We start from the raw sequence: 19,526 nt of genomic DNA on the forward strand, positions 1-19,526 counted from the left end.
CCCCCCCCTTTTACCATCTTCTCTGTTCTTACAGAAACATCTAAATCCTGGAACTTGCAACAACCATTCCTGTCCCTGCTCTACCCATGTCTCCGAAATCGCCACAACATCGACATCCCAGGTACCAACCCATGCTGCAAGCTCACCCACCTTATTCCGGATGCTCCTGGCGTTGAAGTAGACACACTTCAAACCAGCGTCCTGCTTGCCGGTGCCCTCTTTCGAACTTTTAACCCTATCCCTGACCTCACTACTCTCAACATCCTGTACACTGGGACTACAATTTAGGTTCCCATCCCCCTGCTGAATTAGTTTAAACCCCCCCGAAGAGCACTAGCAAATCTCCCCCCCAGGATATTGGTACCCCTCTGGTTCAGGTGAAGACCATCCTGTTTGTAGAGGTCCCACCTACCCCAGAATGAGCCCCAATTATCCAGGAAACCAAAACCCTCCCTCCTGCACCATCCCCGTAGCCACGTGTTCAACTCCCCTCTCTCCTTATTTCTCACTTCGCTAGCACGTGGCACGGGTAGCAACCCAGAGATAACAACTCTGTTTGTTCTAGCTCTCAGCTTCCACCCTAGCTCCCTGAATTTCTGTCTCAAATCCCCATCTCTCTTCCTACCTATGTCGTTGGTACCTATGTGGACCACGACTTGGGGCTGCTCCCCCTCCCCCTTAAGGATCCCAAAAACACGATCAGAGACATCACGAACCCTGGCACCTGGGAGGCAACACACCAACCGTGAGTCTCTTTCGTTCCCACAGAACCTCCTGTCTGTTCCTCTAACTATGGAGTCCCCAATGACAAGTGCTCTGTTCCTCTTCTCCCTTCCCTTCTGAGCAACAGGGACAGACTCTGTGCCAGAGACCTGTGCCCTATTGCTTACCCCTGGTAAGCCATCCCCCGCAACAGTATCTAAAACGGTATACTTGTTATAGAGGGGAACGACCACAGGGGATCCCTGCACTGCCTGCCGGTTCCCTCTCCCTCCCCTGACGGTAACCCATCTACCTTCTTCTTTTACCTGAGGTGTGACTACCTCCCTATAACTCCTCTCAATAACCTCCTCCGCCTTCCGAATGATCCGAAGTTCATCCAGCTCCAGCTCCAGGTCCCTAACGCGGCTCTCGAGGAGCTGGAGTTGGGTGCACTTCCCGCAGATGTAGTCAGAAGGGACACTAGAGGTGACCCTTTCCTCCCACATTCTGCAGGAGGAACATTCAACTGCCCTAGCCTCCATTCCCACTGAACTAACTTCCCAACTACTGAAAAATAAAAATAAAAAACTTGTTAGTTTAGCAATCCAACGGACAGAACTTTTTTTTGGTTAGAGGAGGAGGATGGGTGGGAGACACTACGGAAGTAGTTTTTCGGGTAAAGCTGTCACTCGAGAACAGCCTCTTCACAAACCACCTTCAGCTTACGCTGACCGCACTGCACGTATGCAAATCTCCCCGCAACAGCCAATCAGAAGCTCTGCTCTGCTGCCCTCTGCTGGATGCTTGCCTTCTGTCGAACTCCTCGGGTCACTGATGCAGGTGCACCTTCAACTTACGCTGACCGCACTGCAAGTATGCAAATCTCCCCGCAACAGCCAATCAGAAGCTCTGCTCTGCTGCCCTCTGCTGGATGCTTGCCTTCTGTCGAACTCCTCAGGTCACTGATGCAGGTGCACCTTCAACTTACGCTGACCGCACTGCACATATGCAAATCTCCCCGCAACAGCCAATCAGAAGCTCTGCTCTGCTGCCCTCTGCTGGATGCTTGCCTTTTGTCAAACTCCTCGGGTCACTGATGCAGGTGCACCTTCAACTTACGCTGACCGCACTGCACGTATGCAAATCTCCCCGGAACAGCCAATCAGAAGCTCTGCTCTGCTGGATGCTTGCCTTCTGTCGAACTCCTCGGGTCACTGATGCAGGTGCATCTTCAACTTACGCTGACCGCACTGCACGTATGCAAATCTCCCCGGAACAGCCAATCAGAAGCTCTGCTCTGCTGCCCTCTGCTGGATTGAATGATTTAGTTTGCAGAATCAATTGAATGATTTAGTTTGCAGAACCCACATTATTGGAGGGTGTACCTGGCAAGAAGTGAAGTTTGTGCTGCAAATGGGTACAATATTTGATGGCTCGCTGCAGTTGAGGTTCTGTTGATCTACTGATTTCTTTTATGTGCAATTAACAAACTTTGCAATTCTCTCCTATGTTTGGGAGGCTGCTTTTGTCTGTGGCTGGAATCATAATTCTGCAAAATGCTTTGGCCTCTCCCTCTAAATTTCCCTCTCCCGTTCATCTGCTGAGATGACAAGATTTGCAACAGATGCCCAGCAACAAGGTGACAAAGGATATACGAGGCATGTGCTGTTCAGAACACAGGCTAATTTTGACTCTAACTCTTCGTGCCAAACAAGGCTTCCACCAGATGAAAATTCTATATGGGAATTTAAGTGGGGTGGGTGGAGGGGAGAGAATAGTAGAATCCCTACAGTACAGACAGAGGCCATTCGGCCCATCGCGTCTGCACTGACCCTCTGAAAGAGCACTTCACCTTACCCCACTCTCCCGCCCTATCCCTGTTACCCCACCTAACCTGCACATCTTTGGACACTAAGGGGACATTTATCTGGACAATCCACCTAACCTGCACATCTTTCAGCTTTGGACTGTGGGAGGAAACTGGAGCACCTGGGGGAAACCACGCAGACAGGGGGAGAATGTGCAGACTTCACACAGGCAGTCACCCAAGACCAGAATTGAACCTGGGTCACTGGCACTGTAAGGCAGCAGTGCTAACCACTGTGCCACCATTTCCTCTTTGCTTGATTGTGGTTAGTTTCCCCCCCCCCCCCCCCCCCACCTCCACCCCCACCCCCCACACACACAGCAGTTTTCTTTAGAAGTTTGTGTCTATCCCATTTTCTCAGGCAGCCTCACTGCTGTAAGTAAGCATATAATCATTGACTCCTTAAGTGATGTTGGGCGGTGGGTGCTGCAACTTTCACTTGTTCTGCTGCCTTCAGCGAGTCCACAAAACGCACTGTGCTCAGAAGGACGGAATGATAGTTGGTTAGTGAACATTATTAAAATGCAGCACAGACGTAAATTCAATACATTCGACAATAAAAAAAAATCAAGTCAGTTCTCAAAGAATTTAAAAAACCTAAGGATCGATGGAATATAATGGCTTTTTTCAAACATTTTCCTCTTTGTGCTATTAAGCCTTATTCCCTCAAACTGCATCAAAAGGCGGGAAACGCTTCAATGGTCTTTTGCCAGATTCCTAAAACCATAAAATCGACACACTTAACAATTGAACACCGTCCTATATTTAGACGTGATTTGGGAGAACACCATCAAGGCAACATCCAGGGCCAGATTTCAATTGACCATATATAGATGTACCACATGCCAGGGAAGGTGTCAGGATCCTTATAAAAAATCCTTCAGTCTTGCGAGGGACTTGTTCCAGTCTGCAGCAGAATCTGGTAAGTTGCTTTTACCTGGGAGCGCTTTGAACAAGGTGGGGTGGGGGGTGTTGAACTGATCTTCCTGTCGTTGCTTCTCCAGCCTTTGGAAAAATTTATGTTGCTTAGATTTGTGTAATACTCCATTGATAAGAGACAAAGAAACCTCTGATTATTTCTGGTATGCTGGTGAACAATTTAAAAAAATAAGCTTAATATATTGGAATCGAGGTAAATCCATAGACAGAGTGTTAAATTTCATGGAAATACTGAAGCACTATCTGCAAATGGGTTGTACAGGCTCAATTCTAGAATATTCTCACCTGTTCATTCTGCTTTCCTCCTCAGCCAGAAAGGCCAGTCAGCAGTTCTTCTTGGTTGTGGATCTACAGGGTGAGGAACTTAAGGTTCAGGCCAACCCCTGAACATTTACAGGTTGGGTGTTCTTGTTTTCTGAGAATCCGCCCCACTCTCTTCTTTTTCAAAATAGTTACTGGGGTAGCAAACATGCCTCAGAAAATACCGTTGACAATTCCTTTCAAAAGTCAGCAACATCTTAGCCAGGTAGAGCGTTAACAGAAGGCCCCATAAACTGGGTTCACAAGCATCGTGACCAAGAATTAATTAGATCTTTGCAGATCAGTGGGATGTGTTTGCTTGCTACCTTCTTATAACAAGGCAACAGAAACTGTGTTTATTAAATCAGGTAAACTCAGGGGTTTGCAGGGAGTTTTGCTGTGATTTGTTCGGTTTTCCTATCCATTTCCCCCCCTTTCTTCCCAAGAAGCATAGATTTCCATTGTAATACAGATCAACTAGAATTTAACGTTCCACCTTACATCAGCCAGGTGAATGGTCACATGTGTTTTGCATTGTGAATACTGGCCGTCTATTTTGGGGGGCTGTGGATAAACCCCATCCTTGCCTGCTCTGACATCCTCAGATGTAGACCTAAATCAGAATTCAGGAAAAGGGATATTGACATCAATCGCTTACTGTTGTTATTTGCTATCTGTGAAAACCTGTCTAGAATGTAATCTATGCCATGTTGCCCCGTGAGGCCCATTTACTAACTGGCTTCAACAACAGTGCTACAGGATTTTATCATGTTTTTATATGAACGCATATGACCCTGTAACTGACATATCCATGGAAAAATGAAAAAGAATGGCAACATCCAAAAGGCGGATTGGATGTGAGTGACATTTCTGAAATATATCTGTAACACGTTAAATTTTACTAGAACTGCTTGCAGAATGTTTATTTGCCAGCTCTGTTTTCTGCCTAGCACACAACTCATTAAACTTATATCCAATAGAGAGATGCCATTATCTCCCTACATAATGTCAACTTTTTCACACCGACTCCCAATTTTAGTAACTCAATAAAGCCTAGTTTATATGTCAGCTAATATGTTTAGTAAGGCGTTTGATAAGGTGCCTCATGGTCGGCTCATGCAGAAAGTAAGGAGGCATGGCATGGTGGGAAATTTGGCCGATTGGATCAGTAACTGGCTATCACATAGAAGACAGAGGGTGGTGGTAGTTAATAAATTTTCATCCTGGAGCCCAGTCACCAGCGGTGTACCACAGGGATCAGTGCTGGGTCCTCTGCTATTTGTGATTTTTATCAATGACTTGGATGATGGAGTTGAAGGTTGGGTTAGTGAATGTGCTGATGACTCCAAGATTGATGAGTAGTGGATAATGTGGAGGGCTATTGTGGGTTGCAAAGAGACATTGATAGGATGCAGAGCTGGGCTGAAAAGTGGCAGATGGAGTTGAACCCTGATAAGTGTGAGGTGATTCATTTTGATAAGTCAAATTTGAATGCGGATTACAGGGTTAACGGCAGGGTTCTGAAGAATGTGGAGGAGCAGAGAGATCTCGGAGTTCATGTCCATAGATCTCTGAAAGTTGCCACCCAAGTGGATAGAGCCGTGAAGAAAGCCTATAGTGTGTTAGCATTTATTAACAGGGGGATTGAGTTTAAGAGCCGTGAGGTTATGCTGCAACTGTACAAGACCTTGGTTCGACCACATTTGGAGTATTGTGTGCAGTTCTGGTCACCTCATTATAGGAAGGCTGTGGAAGCATTGGCAATGGTGCAAAGGAGATTTACCAGGATTCTGCCTGGATTGGAGGGTAGGTCTTATGAGGAAAGGTTGAGGGAGCTAGGGCTTTTCTCATTGGAGTGAAGGAGGATGAGAGGTGACTTAATTGAGGTGTAGAAGATGATGAGAGGGATAGATAGAGTGGACGTTCAGTGACTTTTTCCTCGGGTGGATGTAGCTGTTACAAGGGGGCATAACTATAAGTTTCATAGTGAAAGATAAAGGAGGGATGTCAGAGGTATGTTCTTTACTCAGAGAGTGGTTGGGGCATGGAACACACTCCCAGCTACGGTAGTGGAGTCGGACACTTTATGATCTTTCAAGCGGTTATTGGATAGGCATATGGAGTGCACTAGAATGATTGTGAGTAGGTTGATTTGATCTTAGTTTCAGACTAGTTCGGCACAACATTGTGGGCCGAAGGGCCTGTACTGTGCTGTACAGTTCTATAGTTTATTGGCAAGTTTATCATTTTACATGGAATGGCTACACCAAGAATAATGGGCAGAGAGCCACCCTTTGTCGGGATTCAATTCCAGGGCATTTTTACTGTCAGTGTGAACAGAATGTAAAATTAATACAATCCCTTTCAATAGAAGCAGAAGTGACGTACTGCAGATGTTGGAAATCTGAAATAAAAAAACAGAAGATTCTGGAAAAAATCTTCATGTGAGATGGCCTCAGTGGAGGGAGAAACAGACTTGACATTTTGGCTTGATGACATATCATCAGATACCATGTCATTGGGGTAGATAGGTGCCATTCCAGGGGCTTTTTATTGTGAGTATCGATAAGATTAATACATGGACTGCTGTGGCGATGATGTGTTACAGTTCACTCAGGGAATCTGATGTTGCTGCGACAGCATGTATTTTAACATGCATGTTGTAGTCTGGAGCTATAGATGGTGATGGTTGAGGCTCCAACATTCTTTCCATCGCTTGACTGATCAGGAATCTCTCCCACAGTTACTGCCTGCCATTGGCGTGTGTTGGAAGGATTTGCGAGTTGATACAGTACACAAACTGTTTGACTGCTTTATTTATGCGTCTTTCTTGGCCATCAAGTTCTGGGATGGAACTCGAACACGGAGCTTCTGGCTTAGAGACAGGGATCCTACCCACTGTGCCACCAGACCGCCATTGTCTATGTAACGTGTGTGAAATAGAAAAATTGCTCAACAATGTAAGATATTTTAAGAGAAAACAAAAGTGTTATATCGAACATTTTGAAAAATGGTCTTGAGTTTCTGCTTTGAACCCAATCAGTCATAGCTTTGGTTCAAATTTCTGTCCAAACTCATTTGCACAATGCCAATGTAAAGTTTCCCATAAATGGGCACAACGGACCAATGTTAATGGCCGATCAATTAATAATTAGGAAAAGGGCCAATCGGGCCTCAGGTGTCTGAAAAGGGGTCTCATAAAAACCACTGTGTAAAATGCATTTTTCAGAGTGAGACTGAAGATTGAAAGGAAAGCAGGACTCCCCTTTTCCAGCAAAAAAAATGTCATGTGGCCCGTCATATCTGATTGATTTAAGGCATGCATGTGAAGAGTAGCCGTGGTTTAATTCTGAGCACTTCGTAACTTTACATTAAGAGCTGCATTCATCTAATTGATGGATTTAAATTAATGTGAACTTTTAATGCGTAAGTTTTAGGAAAAGTGATTTATTTGTCTCCTCGAGATTTGAATTAATCCCAATTTTAACTCCAATGTAAATGTAGTACGATGAGGTCAATGTTAATTTAACTAGAACATTTGTTGCAGTACTTTGCGAAAAGATTGCTGGTCTGCAGTAAGGCTGGAATCACAAGGCAACAGCTGCCTGCTGATACTTTTGTGCTGGGAAAAAAGACTGCAATTTGTAGACTCTCCCTGAGATGATCTTCAAAAGGACAGAAAATCTCTGTCCTCATTATTCTGGCCTGAGGCACTGGCCAGTTGTGTTGGCAAGGCCGACTTTAAGCACTGTACTTACTTTAGCTGGTGATAAAGATTGCATATAGCGTTGTGTTAAAGATTTTTGGGCATCACTGAATCGCAGAATTTTTGCAATGCATAAAGAGGCCATTCGGCCCATTGTATCTGTACTGGCAGATGAGCAATTTCTTACTCTCATACTCCTGCCTTCTCCCCATAACTCTGTACATTATTCCTTTTCAAGTAGGAATAGAATATAGAACATATAACATAAAACATAGAAAAATACAACACAGAACAGGCCCTTCGGCCCACGATGTTGTGCCAAAATTTGTCCTAGATTAAGAACAAATTAATCTACACCCCATCATTTTACTGTAATCCATGTACCTATCCAATAGCCGCTTGAAGATCCCTAATGTTTCCGACTCAACTACTTCCACAGGCAGTGCATTCCATGCCCCCACTACTCTCTGGCTAAAGAACGTACCTCTGACATCCCCCTATATCTTCCACCATTCACCTTAAATTTATGTCCCCTTGTAATGGTTTGTTCCACCCAGGGAAAATGTCTCTGACTGTCCACTCTATCTATTCCCCTGATCATCTTATCAACCTCTATCAAGTCGCCCCTCATCTTTCTCCGTTCTAATGAGAAAAGGCCAAGCACCTTCAACCTTTCCTCGTAAGACCTACTCTCCATTCCAGGCAACATCCTGGTAAATCTCCTTTGCACCTTTTCCAAAGCTTCCACATCCTTCCTAAAATGAGGCGACCAGAATTGCACACAGTACTCCAAATGTGGCCTTACCAAGGTTTTTTACAGCTGCATCATCATCTCACGGCTCTTAAATTCAATCACTCTGCTAATGAATGCCAGCATACCATAGGCCTTCTTCTCAGCTCTATCCACTTGAGTGGCAACTTTCAAAGATCTATGAACATAGACCCCAAGATCTCTCTGCTCCTCCACATTGCCAAGGACACTATCGTTAACCCTGTATTCCGCATTCATATTTGTCCTTCCAAAATGGACAACCTCACACTTTTCAGGGTTAAACTCCATCTGCCACTTCTCAGCCCAGCTCTGCATCCGACCTATGTCTCTTTGCAGCCGACAACAGCCCTCCTCACTATCCACAACTCCACCAATCTTCGTATCATCTGCAAATTTGCTGACCCACTCTTCAACTCCCTCATCCAAGTCATTAATGAAAATCACAAACAGCAGAGGACCCAGAACTAATCCCTGCGGTACGCCACTGGTAACTGGGCTCCAGGCTGAATATTTGCCATCTGCCACCACTCTCTGACTTCTATTGGTCAGCCAGTTTGTTATCCAACTGGCCAATTTTCCCACTATCCCATGCCTCCTTACTTTCTGCATAAGCCTACCATGGGGAACCATGAGTTCTCCCAGTGAGCCAGAGAAGACACAGCCAAGAGTGAGACACAGCTAAGAATGAGTTTGGGAATTTGAAGCTAGGTGGGAATTCGAAGCTGGGTTGGGAGGAGGTGCTTTTTATCACTGGTAAGTGACTGGTAAGTAGTTTTTCTTTTTTTTAAATTGGTATATTTATTTTTTTCTTTGTTTGTTTTGGAATTGTAGCTGTATAAGTTAACCAAAGGTTTAAGACATGGCAGGATATCCCAGACCTGTGTCATGCCCCTCGTGTGCGATGTGGGAGCTCAGGGACACGTCCACTGTCCCTGGCTCCTTCACGTGCAAGAAGTGTATCCAGTTGCAGCTCCTGTTAGACCGCCTGACGGCTCTGGAGCTGCGGATGGACTCACTTTGGAGCATCCGCGATGCTGAGGATGTCGTGGATAGCACGTTTAGCGAGTTGGTCACACCGCAGGTGAAAGTTACTGAGGGAGATAGAAAATGAGTGACCAAAAGACAGAGCAAGAGTAGGAAGGCAGTGCAGGTGTCCCCTATGGTCATCTCCCTGTAAAACAGATATACCGCTTTGGATATTGTTGAGGGAGATGGCTCACCAGGGGAAGGCAGCAGCAGCCAGGTTCATGGCACCGTGGCTGGCTCTGCTGCGCAGAAGGGCAGGAAGAAAAATAGCAGGGCTATAGTGATAGGGGACTCGATCGTAAGTGGAATAGATAGGCGGTTCTGCAGATGCAATCGAGACTCCAGGATGGTATGTTGCCTCCCTGGTGCAAGGGTCAAGGATGACTCGGAGCGGTGGCAGGACATTCTGGGGGTGGGGGGAGGGTGAACAGCCAGCTGTCGTGGTACACCAATGATATAGGTAACAAAATGGGATGAGGTCCTACAAGCTGAATTCAGGGAGTTAGGAGTTAAACTAAAAAGTAGGACCTCAAAGGTAGTAATCCCAGGATTGCTACCTGTGCCACGAGGTAGTCAGAGTAGGAATGTCAGGATAGATAGTGTGAATGCGTGGCTCGAGAGATGGTGCAAGTGGGAGGGATTCAAATTCCTGGGGCATTGGAACCGGTTCTGGGGGAGGTGGGACCAGTACAAACCGGACGGTCTGCACCTGGGCAGGGCTGGAACCGATGTCCTGGGGGGGGGGGGGGTGTTTGCTAGTGCTGTCAGGGAGGGTTTAAACTAATGTGGCAGGGGGATGGGAACCAATGGAGGAAGTCGGAAGGTAGTAAAACAGTGACAGAAACAAAAAGCAGTAAGGGGGAAAGTGTAAGGCACAGGAGCCATAGTCAAAAATCAAAAAGGGCGACAGTACAAGGTACAGTGACTGAGGGAAGCTCAGTGAATAGGCCCAGTAAAACTAAAAGGAATAAAACGGGTAGTAAAAACACAAATGGTAAGCGACGTGGCAGGTTGTTACATGAAGATATGGGTTCAACGACAAGGAAAATTAGGAGACAAGTTAAGAGGAAATATAACTTAGGAGAGGTTACTGATCAAGGTGTTAAGATTCAAAATAGAGGTATAAAAGCCAACATAAGTGTACTTTACCTGAATGCTCGTAGTATTCGGAATAAGGTAAATGAGTTGATGGCGCAAATCATCGTGAATGACTATGATTTAGTGGCCATCACTGAAACATGGTTAAAGCATGGTCACGACTGGGATTAAATATCCAAGGATATCAAACTATTCGGAAGGACAGCGTGGATGGTAAGGGAGGTGGTGTCGTTCTGTTATTTAAGGATGACATCCGGGCAATAGTAAGGGATGACATCGGTGCTATGGAGGATAAGGTGGACGGTACCAGGAAGTGTGAAAAAGAATCTGCCTCCTACATTTCATAAGACACAAGCTGATTCACCTCTAGAGAAATTTGACAGGATTTACCTGGTTAAAGTACCAAGCGCAAGACTGAGCAATATAAATCATGACCATTACCTGTACTTTTCTGGGTAGCACTGCTGCCTGGGCTGCGGTTCGCGATATACGGCGGGGGGGGGGGGGGGCTTATGGACCCCAACTGTCAGCTTCCCTCTCCGGATCAAAGTGAGCCGGCCGCTGAAATTGACACTGCCGGCTGATTGGAGGGAGAGAGCAGCCGGCAGTGTCAATTTCAGCGGCCGGCTCACTTTGATCCAGAGAGGGAAGCTGCTCTCTTACTGAAACAATCAGCCGGCCGCTGAAATTGACACTGCCGGCTGCTCTCTCCCTCCAATCCAACTTTTAAGTTTTAATGTTTCTGATTGGAGAGAGAGAGCAGCCGGCAGTGTCAACTTCAGCAGCCAGCTGATTGTTTCAGTGAGAGAGCAGCTTCCCTCTCCGGATCAAAGTGAGCCGGCCGCTGAAATTGACACTGCCGGCTGATTGGAGGGAGAGAGCAGAGAACACAGGAGGAGGTCATACGGGCCTCTGCAAGACCAGCATGGTCTCACATCGCCCCTCCCCTCTGTAGCCCTGTATTCTAAAATTAACCCCCATCGTGGATATCCGCGGCTCGGATGCAACGCGGGTGGCTGTCTTGGACCCCAACACCCGCGTTATAAAGTGGGACAACTGTAGTAAGGCGAAAAAGTCATTGATAGGAGTAGTCTATAGGCCACCAAATAGTAACATTATGGTGGGGCAGGCAATAAACAAAGAAATAACTGATGCATGTAGAAATGGTACAGCAGTTATCATGGGAGATTTTAATCTACATGTCGATTGGTTTAACCAGGTCGGTCAAGGCAGCCTTGAGGTGGAGTTTATAGAACAGTATGTAATGGAACCTACAAGGGAACAAGCGGTCCTAGATCTGGTCCTGTGTAATGAGACAGGATTGATTAATTAGGGATCCTCTCGGAAGGAGCGAACACAATATGGTGAATTTAAAATACAGATGGAGGGTGAGAAGGTAAAATCAAATACTAGTGTTTTGCGCTTAAACAAAGGAGATTACAATGGGATGAGAGAAGAACTAGCTAAGGTAGACTGCGAGCAAAGACTTTATGGTGAAACAGTTGAGGAACAGTGGAGAACCTTCCAAGCAATCTTTCACAGTGCTCAGCAAAGGTTTATACCAAGAAAAAGAAAGGACGGTAGAAAGAGGAAAAATCGACCGTGGATACCTAAGGAAATAAGGGAGAGTATTAAATTGAAGGAAAAAGCATACAAAGTGGCAAAGGTTAGTGGGAGACTAGAGTACTGGTATATCTTTCGGAGGCAACAGAAAGCTAATAAAAAAGCTATAAAGAAGAGTAAGATAGATTATGAGAGTAAACTTGCTCAGAATATAAAAACAGATAGTAAAAGTTTCTACAAATATATAAAACAAAAAAGAGTGGCTAAGGTAAATATTGGTCCTTTAGAGGATGAGAAGGGAGATTTAATAATGGGAGATGAGGAAATAGCTGAGGAACTGAACAGGTTTTTTGGGTCGGTCTTCACAGTGGAAGACACAAATAACATGCCAGTGACTGATAGAAATGAGGCTATGACAGGTGAGGACTTTGAGATGATTGTTATCACTAAGGAGGTAATGATGGGCAAGCTAATGGGGCTAAGGGTAGACAAGTCTCCTAGCCCTGATGGAATGCATCCCAGAGTGCTAAAAGAGATGGCTAGGGAAATTGCAAATGCACTAGTGATAATTTACCAAAATTCACTAGACTCTGGGGTGGTCCCGGCGGATTGGAAATTAGCAAACGTGACACCACTGTTTTAAAAAGGAGATAGGCAGAAAGCGGGTAATTATAGGCCAGTGAGCTTAACTTCGGTAGCAGGGAAGATGCTGGAATCTATCATCAAGGAAGAAATAGTGAGGCATCTGGATGGAAATTGTTCCATTGGGCAGACACAGCATGGCTTCATAAATTTAAACATAAATTAGTTAGTGCCTAACTAATTTAGTGGAATTTTATGAGGCCATTACCAGTGCGGTAGATAACGGGGAGCCAATGGATGTGGTATATCTGGATTTCCAGAAAGTCTTTGACAAGGTGCCACAGAAAAGGTTGCTGCACAAGATAAAGATGCATGGCATTAAGGGTAGAGTAGCATGGATAGAGGATTGGTTAATTATTAGAAAGCAAAGAGTGGGGATTAATGGGTGTTTCTCTGGTTGGCAATCAGTAGCTTGTGGTGTCCCTCAGGGATCAGTGTTGGGCCCACAATTGTTCACAATTTACATAGATGATTTGGAATTGGGGACCAATGGCAATGTGTCCAAGTTTGCAGACGACACTAAGATAAGTGTTAAAGCAAAAAGTGCAGAGGATACTGGAAGTCTGCAGAGGGATTTGGATAGGTTAAGTGAATGGGCTAGGGTCTGGCAGATGGAATACAATGTTGACAAATGTGAGGTTATCCATTTAGGTAGGAATAACAGCAAAAGGGATTATTACTTAAATGATAAAATATTAAAACATGCTGCTGTTCAGAGAAACCTGGGTGTGCTCGTGCATGAGTCGCAAAAAGTTGGTTTACAGGTGCAACAGGTGATTAAGAAAGCGAATGGAATTTTGTCCTTCATTGCTAGAGGGATGGAGTTTAAGACTAGGGAGGTTATGCTGCAATTATATAAGGTTTTAGTGAGACCACACCTGGACTATTGTGTTCAGTTTTGGTCTCCTTACCTGAGAAAGGACGTACTGGCGCAGGAGGGTGTGCAGAGGAGATTCACTAGGTTAATCCCAGAGTTGAAGGGGTTGGATTACGAGGAGAGGTTGAGTAGACTGGGACTGTACTCATTGGAAACATATAAAATTATGAAGGGAATAGATAGGAGAGATGCGGGCAGGTTGCTTCCACTGGTGGGTGAAAGCAGAACTAGGGGGCATAGCCTCAAAATAAGGGGAAGTAGATTTAGGACTGAGTTTAGGAGGAACTTCTTCACCCAAAGGGTTGTGAATCTATGGAATTCCTTGCCCAGTGAAGCAGTTGAGGCTCCTTCATTAAATGTTTTTAAGATAAAGATAGATAGATTTTTGAAGAATAAAGGGATTAAGGGTTATGGTGTTCAGGCCGGAAAGTGGAGCTGAGTCCACAAAAGATCAGCCATGATCTCATTGAATGGCGGAGCAGGCTCGAGGGGCCATTTGGCCTACTCCTAATTCTTATGTTCTTATTAAATGCCTTACTAAAATCCATGTAAACCACATCCACTGCTTTACCTTCATCCACATGCTTCGTCACCTCCTCAAAGAATTCAATAAGACTTGTGAGGCAAGACCTACCTCTCACAAATCCATGCTGACTATGCCTAATCAAGCAGTGTCTTTCCAGATGCTCAGAAATCCAATCCCTCAGTACCCTTTCCATTACGTTGCCTACCACTGAAGTAAGACTAACTGGCTTGTAATTCTCAATGTTACCCTATTCCCTTTTTTGAACAGGAGCACAACATTCGCCACTCTCCAATCCCCTGGTACCATCCCTGTTGACAGTGAGGACGAAAAGATCATTGCCAACGGCTCTGCAATTTCATCTCTTGCTTCCCATAGAATCCTTGGATATATCCTATCAGGCCCGGGGCACTTGTCTGTCCTCAAGTTTTTCAAAATGCCCAACACATCTTCCTTCCTAACAAGTATCTCCTCGAGCTTACCAGTCTGTTTCACACTGTCCTCTCCAACAATATGGCCCCTCTCATTCATAAATACTGAAGAAAAGTACTCGTTCAAGATCACTCCTATCTCTTCTGACTCAATACACAATCTCCCGCTACCGTCCTTGATCGGACTTACCCTTGCTCTAGTCATTCTCATATTTCTCACATATGTGTAAAAGGCCTTGGGGTTTCCCTTGATTCTACCTGCCAAAGATTTTTCATGCCCTCTCTTAGCTCTCTTAATCTCTTTCTTCAGTTCCCTCCTGGCTATCTTGTATCCCTCAAGCGCCCTGTCTGAACCTTGTTTCCTCAGCCTTACATAAGTATCCTTCTTCCTCTTATCAAGTCATTCAACCTCTCTTGTCAACCATGGTTCCCTCACTCGACCATCTCTTCCCTGCCTGACAGGGACATACATATCAAGGACACGTAGTATCTGTTCCTTGAACAAGTTCCACATTTCAATTGTGTCCTTCCCTGACAGCCTATGTTCCCAACTTATGCACTTCAGTTCTTTTGAATGCTTCAATAGAACCCTCTTCCACCACACTCTCAGGCTGTGCATTCCAGACCCTAACCACTTGCTGCATGAACAAGTTTTTTTCTCATATCACTTTTGCTTCTTTTGCAAATTACCTTTCATTCTCAATCCTTTCATGAGTGGGAACTGTTTCTCCCAATCTAGCCTGTTTAGATCCCTCCTGATTTTGAATTCCTCTATCGAAGCCCCTCTCAGCCTTCTTTTCTTCAACGAAAACAGACTCAACTAGACACTTTTCTATTTTTAAAATAAATTTAGAGTACCCAATTCATTTTTCAATTTAAGGGGCAATTTAGCATGGCCAATCGACCTACCCTGCACATCTTTGGGTTGTGGGGGCAAAACCCACGCAAACTCCACACGGACAGTGACCCAGAGCCGGGATCGAACCTGGGACCTCGGCAATGCTAACCATTGTGCCACTGTGCTGCCCTAACTAGATACTTTTCTAACCTTACTCTCAACCTGTGCTGCCACCTTCAATTACTTATGCACAAATATATCCGCTCCTGCACCCCCTTTAGAATTGTACCTTTTATTTTATATTGTCTCTTCCACTTCTTCCTACCAAACGCATCACCACATTTCTCTGCATTGAACATCATCTACCACCCAGTCTGCCCAAATCCTACACTATCTTGCATACAAATGTTTCCAAGTTCTGTACCATCAGCAAATTTTGCCCTGAATAACTCACTTTTTTTATATCATGGGACATGTGTGTTCCTGGCTAGGCCAGCAGTTTTATTGCCCATCCCTAATTATCTTTGACAAGGTTGTGGTGAGCACCCTTCTTGAACCCGTCTTGTGGCACACCCACACTGCTGTTCAGGAGGGAGTTCTGGAATTTTCACCCAGCGACAGTGAAAGAACGGCAATATATTCCCAAGTCAGGATGATGTGTGGCTTGAAGGAGAACTTGCAGGTGGTGGTGTTCCCATGTATCTGCTACGGTAGCGGCCGTAGATTTTGAAGGTGCTGCTGAAGGAGTTTTGGTGTGTTGCTGCAGTGCATCTTGTAGATGGTACACACTGCTGCCCCTATGCATCGGTGGTGGAGTAGCTGTTGGAGGCAGTGGATGGCGTGCCAATCAAGCTTCTGTAATAGTTTATGAAGCTAAAGTCAATTACACATGAATTGTGCTAATTTAGCTCGAGGAAACAAGCAAAATTTGGATATCTTCAATTTCACCTGCAATTGAAATACGACTAAATGACTGAACATTTCCACACAGTGAGACACAGCGACCATGAATTTTGACGACATGAAAACTTTTGGTGCAGCGGCTCCATATCTCCGCAAATCTGAGAAGGAGCAAATTGAAGCACAGAACAGGCCCTTCGATGCCAAAACTGCTTGTTATGTAACTGACTCCAAGTCGGTGTTTGCAAAAGGGAAAATTAAGAGCCAGGATAGCAGCAAGGTTGAAGTGGAAAGAGGAGATGGGAAGGTATGTGAATCTCAGTAATCTTTAATAGATAGAACTGTTTGTCTTATTTCCGAATGTGGCATTGTGAATTATAAAACTACATTACAATTACTGTTGCCAAATTATCTATTTCAGACAATCGTTGTGAAACACGATGATGTCTTCCCAATGAACCCCCCTAAATTTGACAAAATTGAGGACATGGTCATGATGACCCACCTGAATGAAGCATGTGTGCTGTTTAACCTCAAAGAGCGTTATGCAGCCTGGATGATCTATGTAAGGGGATCTTCAATACTTAATTTTGAAAATTCAGTTAAAGTCACAAAGTGCCAACATTAATCAATTTCTGTTTTTTTAAAGACCTACTCTGGATTGTTCTGCATCACTGTGAATCCCTACAAGTGGTTGCCAGTGTACAATCCTGACGTCATATCTGGCTATAAAGGGAAAAAAAGACAAGAGGCTCCTCCCCACATCTTCTCGGTCTCTGACAGTGCTTATCAAGCCATGTTAACAGGTAACTAATCAATTTTTGACATGTTCAATAAGCAATTGTGTACCTATTTTTATATATATCATTTAATAAGTACAGGCAGTTAGCACAACTTCTAACAATTTCAGTTTCAAATTAAGTAGAATAGAATTTCTAACAATATTCCTCCTTTTTGATGTTTTATCTTGCAGATCGAGAAAGCCAGTCAATCCTGATCACGTAAGTTGAATAACACGTCTGTGAATTTCTCTCACTAGCTATACATCCAGGAATAGCCATACACAGGCGATTCTCGGACTAACGACACAATTGGTTCCTAAAAATCACATTGTAAGTCAAAACATCTTATAAGTCAGAACCGATTTTCCCATAGAAACAAAGGAATAAATTGGGGTTTGGTTCCAGAACCAAGGCTGGAAATCACTGATGGGCACCTAGCGTGTGAGGCATGATTAATTGGACAAAGACGATAGTTGAATCCAACAGAGGCTTTATTGCTATAAGATGTGTGGCCTCCCACAGCAGCTGGCGAAATAGCTGCTAGCTGGAGGACACGCATATTTATACAGCAGGCAGGGACTACCGGCGAACCTGTAGTGCAGGTCCTACCGTACATCACCTAATACAGGTGCAACAGTGGTTTACCACAGTGTGTTAAATCATCCAAATTCTTCCCCTATCAAGTTGCTGAGGCAACTGTCGATGCCGGTATGCCTCAGCATAAGTTCCTTGGTTACTGTGGGGAATATAATGAAGCTACCGATCAGTCAGTTGCCTGTTTAACCTTGAATTTCTACAGGTCTGAGCACATATAACATAAGCGTATAAATGCATTAAAATTGCGCGTTTTGTGCCAACAAAACTGAACAGAACAAAACACTTGTTTCCAACCTAATAAAGACAGTTCAAACTGACTAGTCATGTGGATGATCAGCGCAGAATGTCATTGCGCACGTATGAATGTGGTGTGGTGTCGTAAAGTCCAAACTGACATAAAGTCAAAACGTGGTGTCAATTTATAAACAATGTGAGTGCTGTTTGTTGTAACTCAAACATCATAAAGTTGAGGACTGCCTGTACTCTATTATACATTTAAATTCTCACATTAATAACACCCCGTGTCACACTGTAGTGCTTTCCATCACACCTTGTTCATAATGTCCTATTTTAAACTTGAGCTCATCCAAAACCCTACTTTCTACATCCTAACTTGCAACAGTGGTTAGCACTGTTGCCTCACTGTGCAAGGGACTCGGGTCCAATTCTGGCCTTGGGTGACTGTCTGTGTGGAGTTTGCATGTTCTCCCTGTGTCTGCTTGGGTTTCCTCCAGATGTTGTGGTTTCCTCCCGCAGTCCAAAGATGTGCAGTTAGGAGGATTCACAATGCTAAAATTTCCCCTAAGTGTCCAAAGGTTAGGTTAGGTGGGGTATCGGGATGGGACGGGAAATTGGACCGAGGTAGGATGCTCTTTCAGAAGGTTGGTGCAGGCTCAATGGGCCAAATGGCCTCCTTTTGCACTGTAGGGATTCTATGGATTCTTTAGGCCCTGTTTATTCATCCACCCTGACCTATATTAGCTCCTGGTCTGACAATGGCTCAATTTTAATTTTCTCATTATTTTGAAATCCCTCATTGGTTTCCCCTCTCCTCATCCCTGTCACCTCCTCCAATCCTACAATTGTTCAAGATCTTTGCCCTCGAGTTCCTTTGCACATCCCTAGTTTTCATTGCTCCACCATTGCCAGCTATAGCTGCCTAGCACCTAATCTCTGGAATTTCCTCCCTCAATCTGTCTGCCTTCCCTAACCACCTTTAAGATCACCCTTAAAAACTCTTCAACCAAGTTTTTAGTCATCTCTTCCAATGTGTGGCTTTGTGTCAAATTTTGTTTGGCAATGCTCTTTGTTAAGAGCCCTGGGATATTTTAATATGTTAGGGGCACTATAAAAATGTAGGGCTGGATTCTCCGCAGCCCTGCGCTGAAATCGCGTTTGGCGCGGGGAAGGAGAATCAAGTTTCATGTCAAAATCGGGCCCGGTGCCGGTCCGGCAATTCTCCGGGACTCGAAAATCGCCGTGATCGTGGAGTACTCCGTGTGGCTGGGGGGCCATTGCCAAAGGCCCGCCCAGCAATCCTCCGCTCCCAGCCAGCTGAGTTCCCAGCTCTAACCAAATATTGCCGTTCGAGAACCTGGTGGTGGGGTGGGGGGTCGGGCACGGGCGGGGGGGAGGGGGTGCCTTTTGAGTGGCCGGGGAACAGATCGGGCCAGTCTGATGCAAGGGCACGCGGTCGATCGGGGGGGCCCTACTTATCGGAGCTGCCTCCATGGTCCGAGTCCGCCCTGGCACTCGGCACGGCCACTGGAGGCCGCTGCTGTGTGCGTGCGCAGACTCGAAACCGGAAGTGCCGGGGCCAGTATCCACAGCTAAAGCTGCGAGAATCACTTTGGGTCCCTGCTCGCCCTCTGCAGGGCATTGAATTGGCTCAAACTTTCTTCAGGAATCTTCCGAGTGAAGCGCCAGAATTTTCACACCGGCGTGGGGACATAGCCCCATTTGG

At 45.1% G+C, this 19,526-nt stretch overlaps 1 protein-coding gene across 1 annotated transcript in view; it reads left to right on the forward strand.

The window, feature by feature from the left end:
* The first annotated feature begins 16,275 nt into the window (after nucleotides 1–16,275).
* LOC119953348 (myosin-4-like) overlaps nucleotides 16,276–19,526 on the forward strand; it is a 288,309-nt gene continuing 285,058 nt past the window's right edge. The window contains exons 1-2 of the mRNA XM_038777537.1: nucleotides 16,276–16,491; nucleotides 16,606–16,749. Coding sequence (XP_038633465.1) covers nucleotides 16,291–16,491; nucleotides 16,606–16,749 — 345 coding nt within the window. The 5' untranslated portion in view covers nucleotides 16,276–16,290. The remainder of the gene's footprint in view (nucleotides 16,492–16,605; nucleotides 16,750–19,526) is intronic.

The sequence above is a fragment of the Scyliorhinus canicula genome, chromosome 18 (assembly GCF_902713615.1).
Source record: "Scyliorhinus canicula chromosome 18, sScyCan1.1, whole genome shotgun sequence".
Lineage (NCBI taxonomy): Eukaryota > Metazoa > Chordata > Chondrichthyes > Carcharhiniformes > Scyliorhinidae > Scyliorhinus > Scyliorhinus canicula.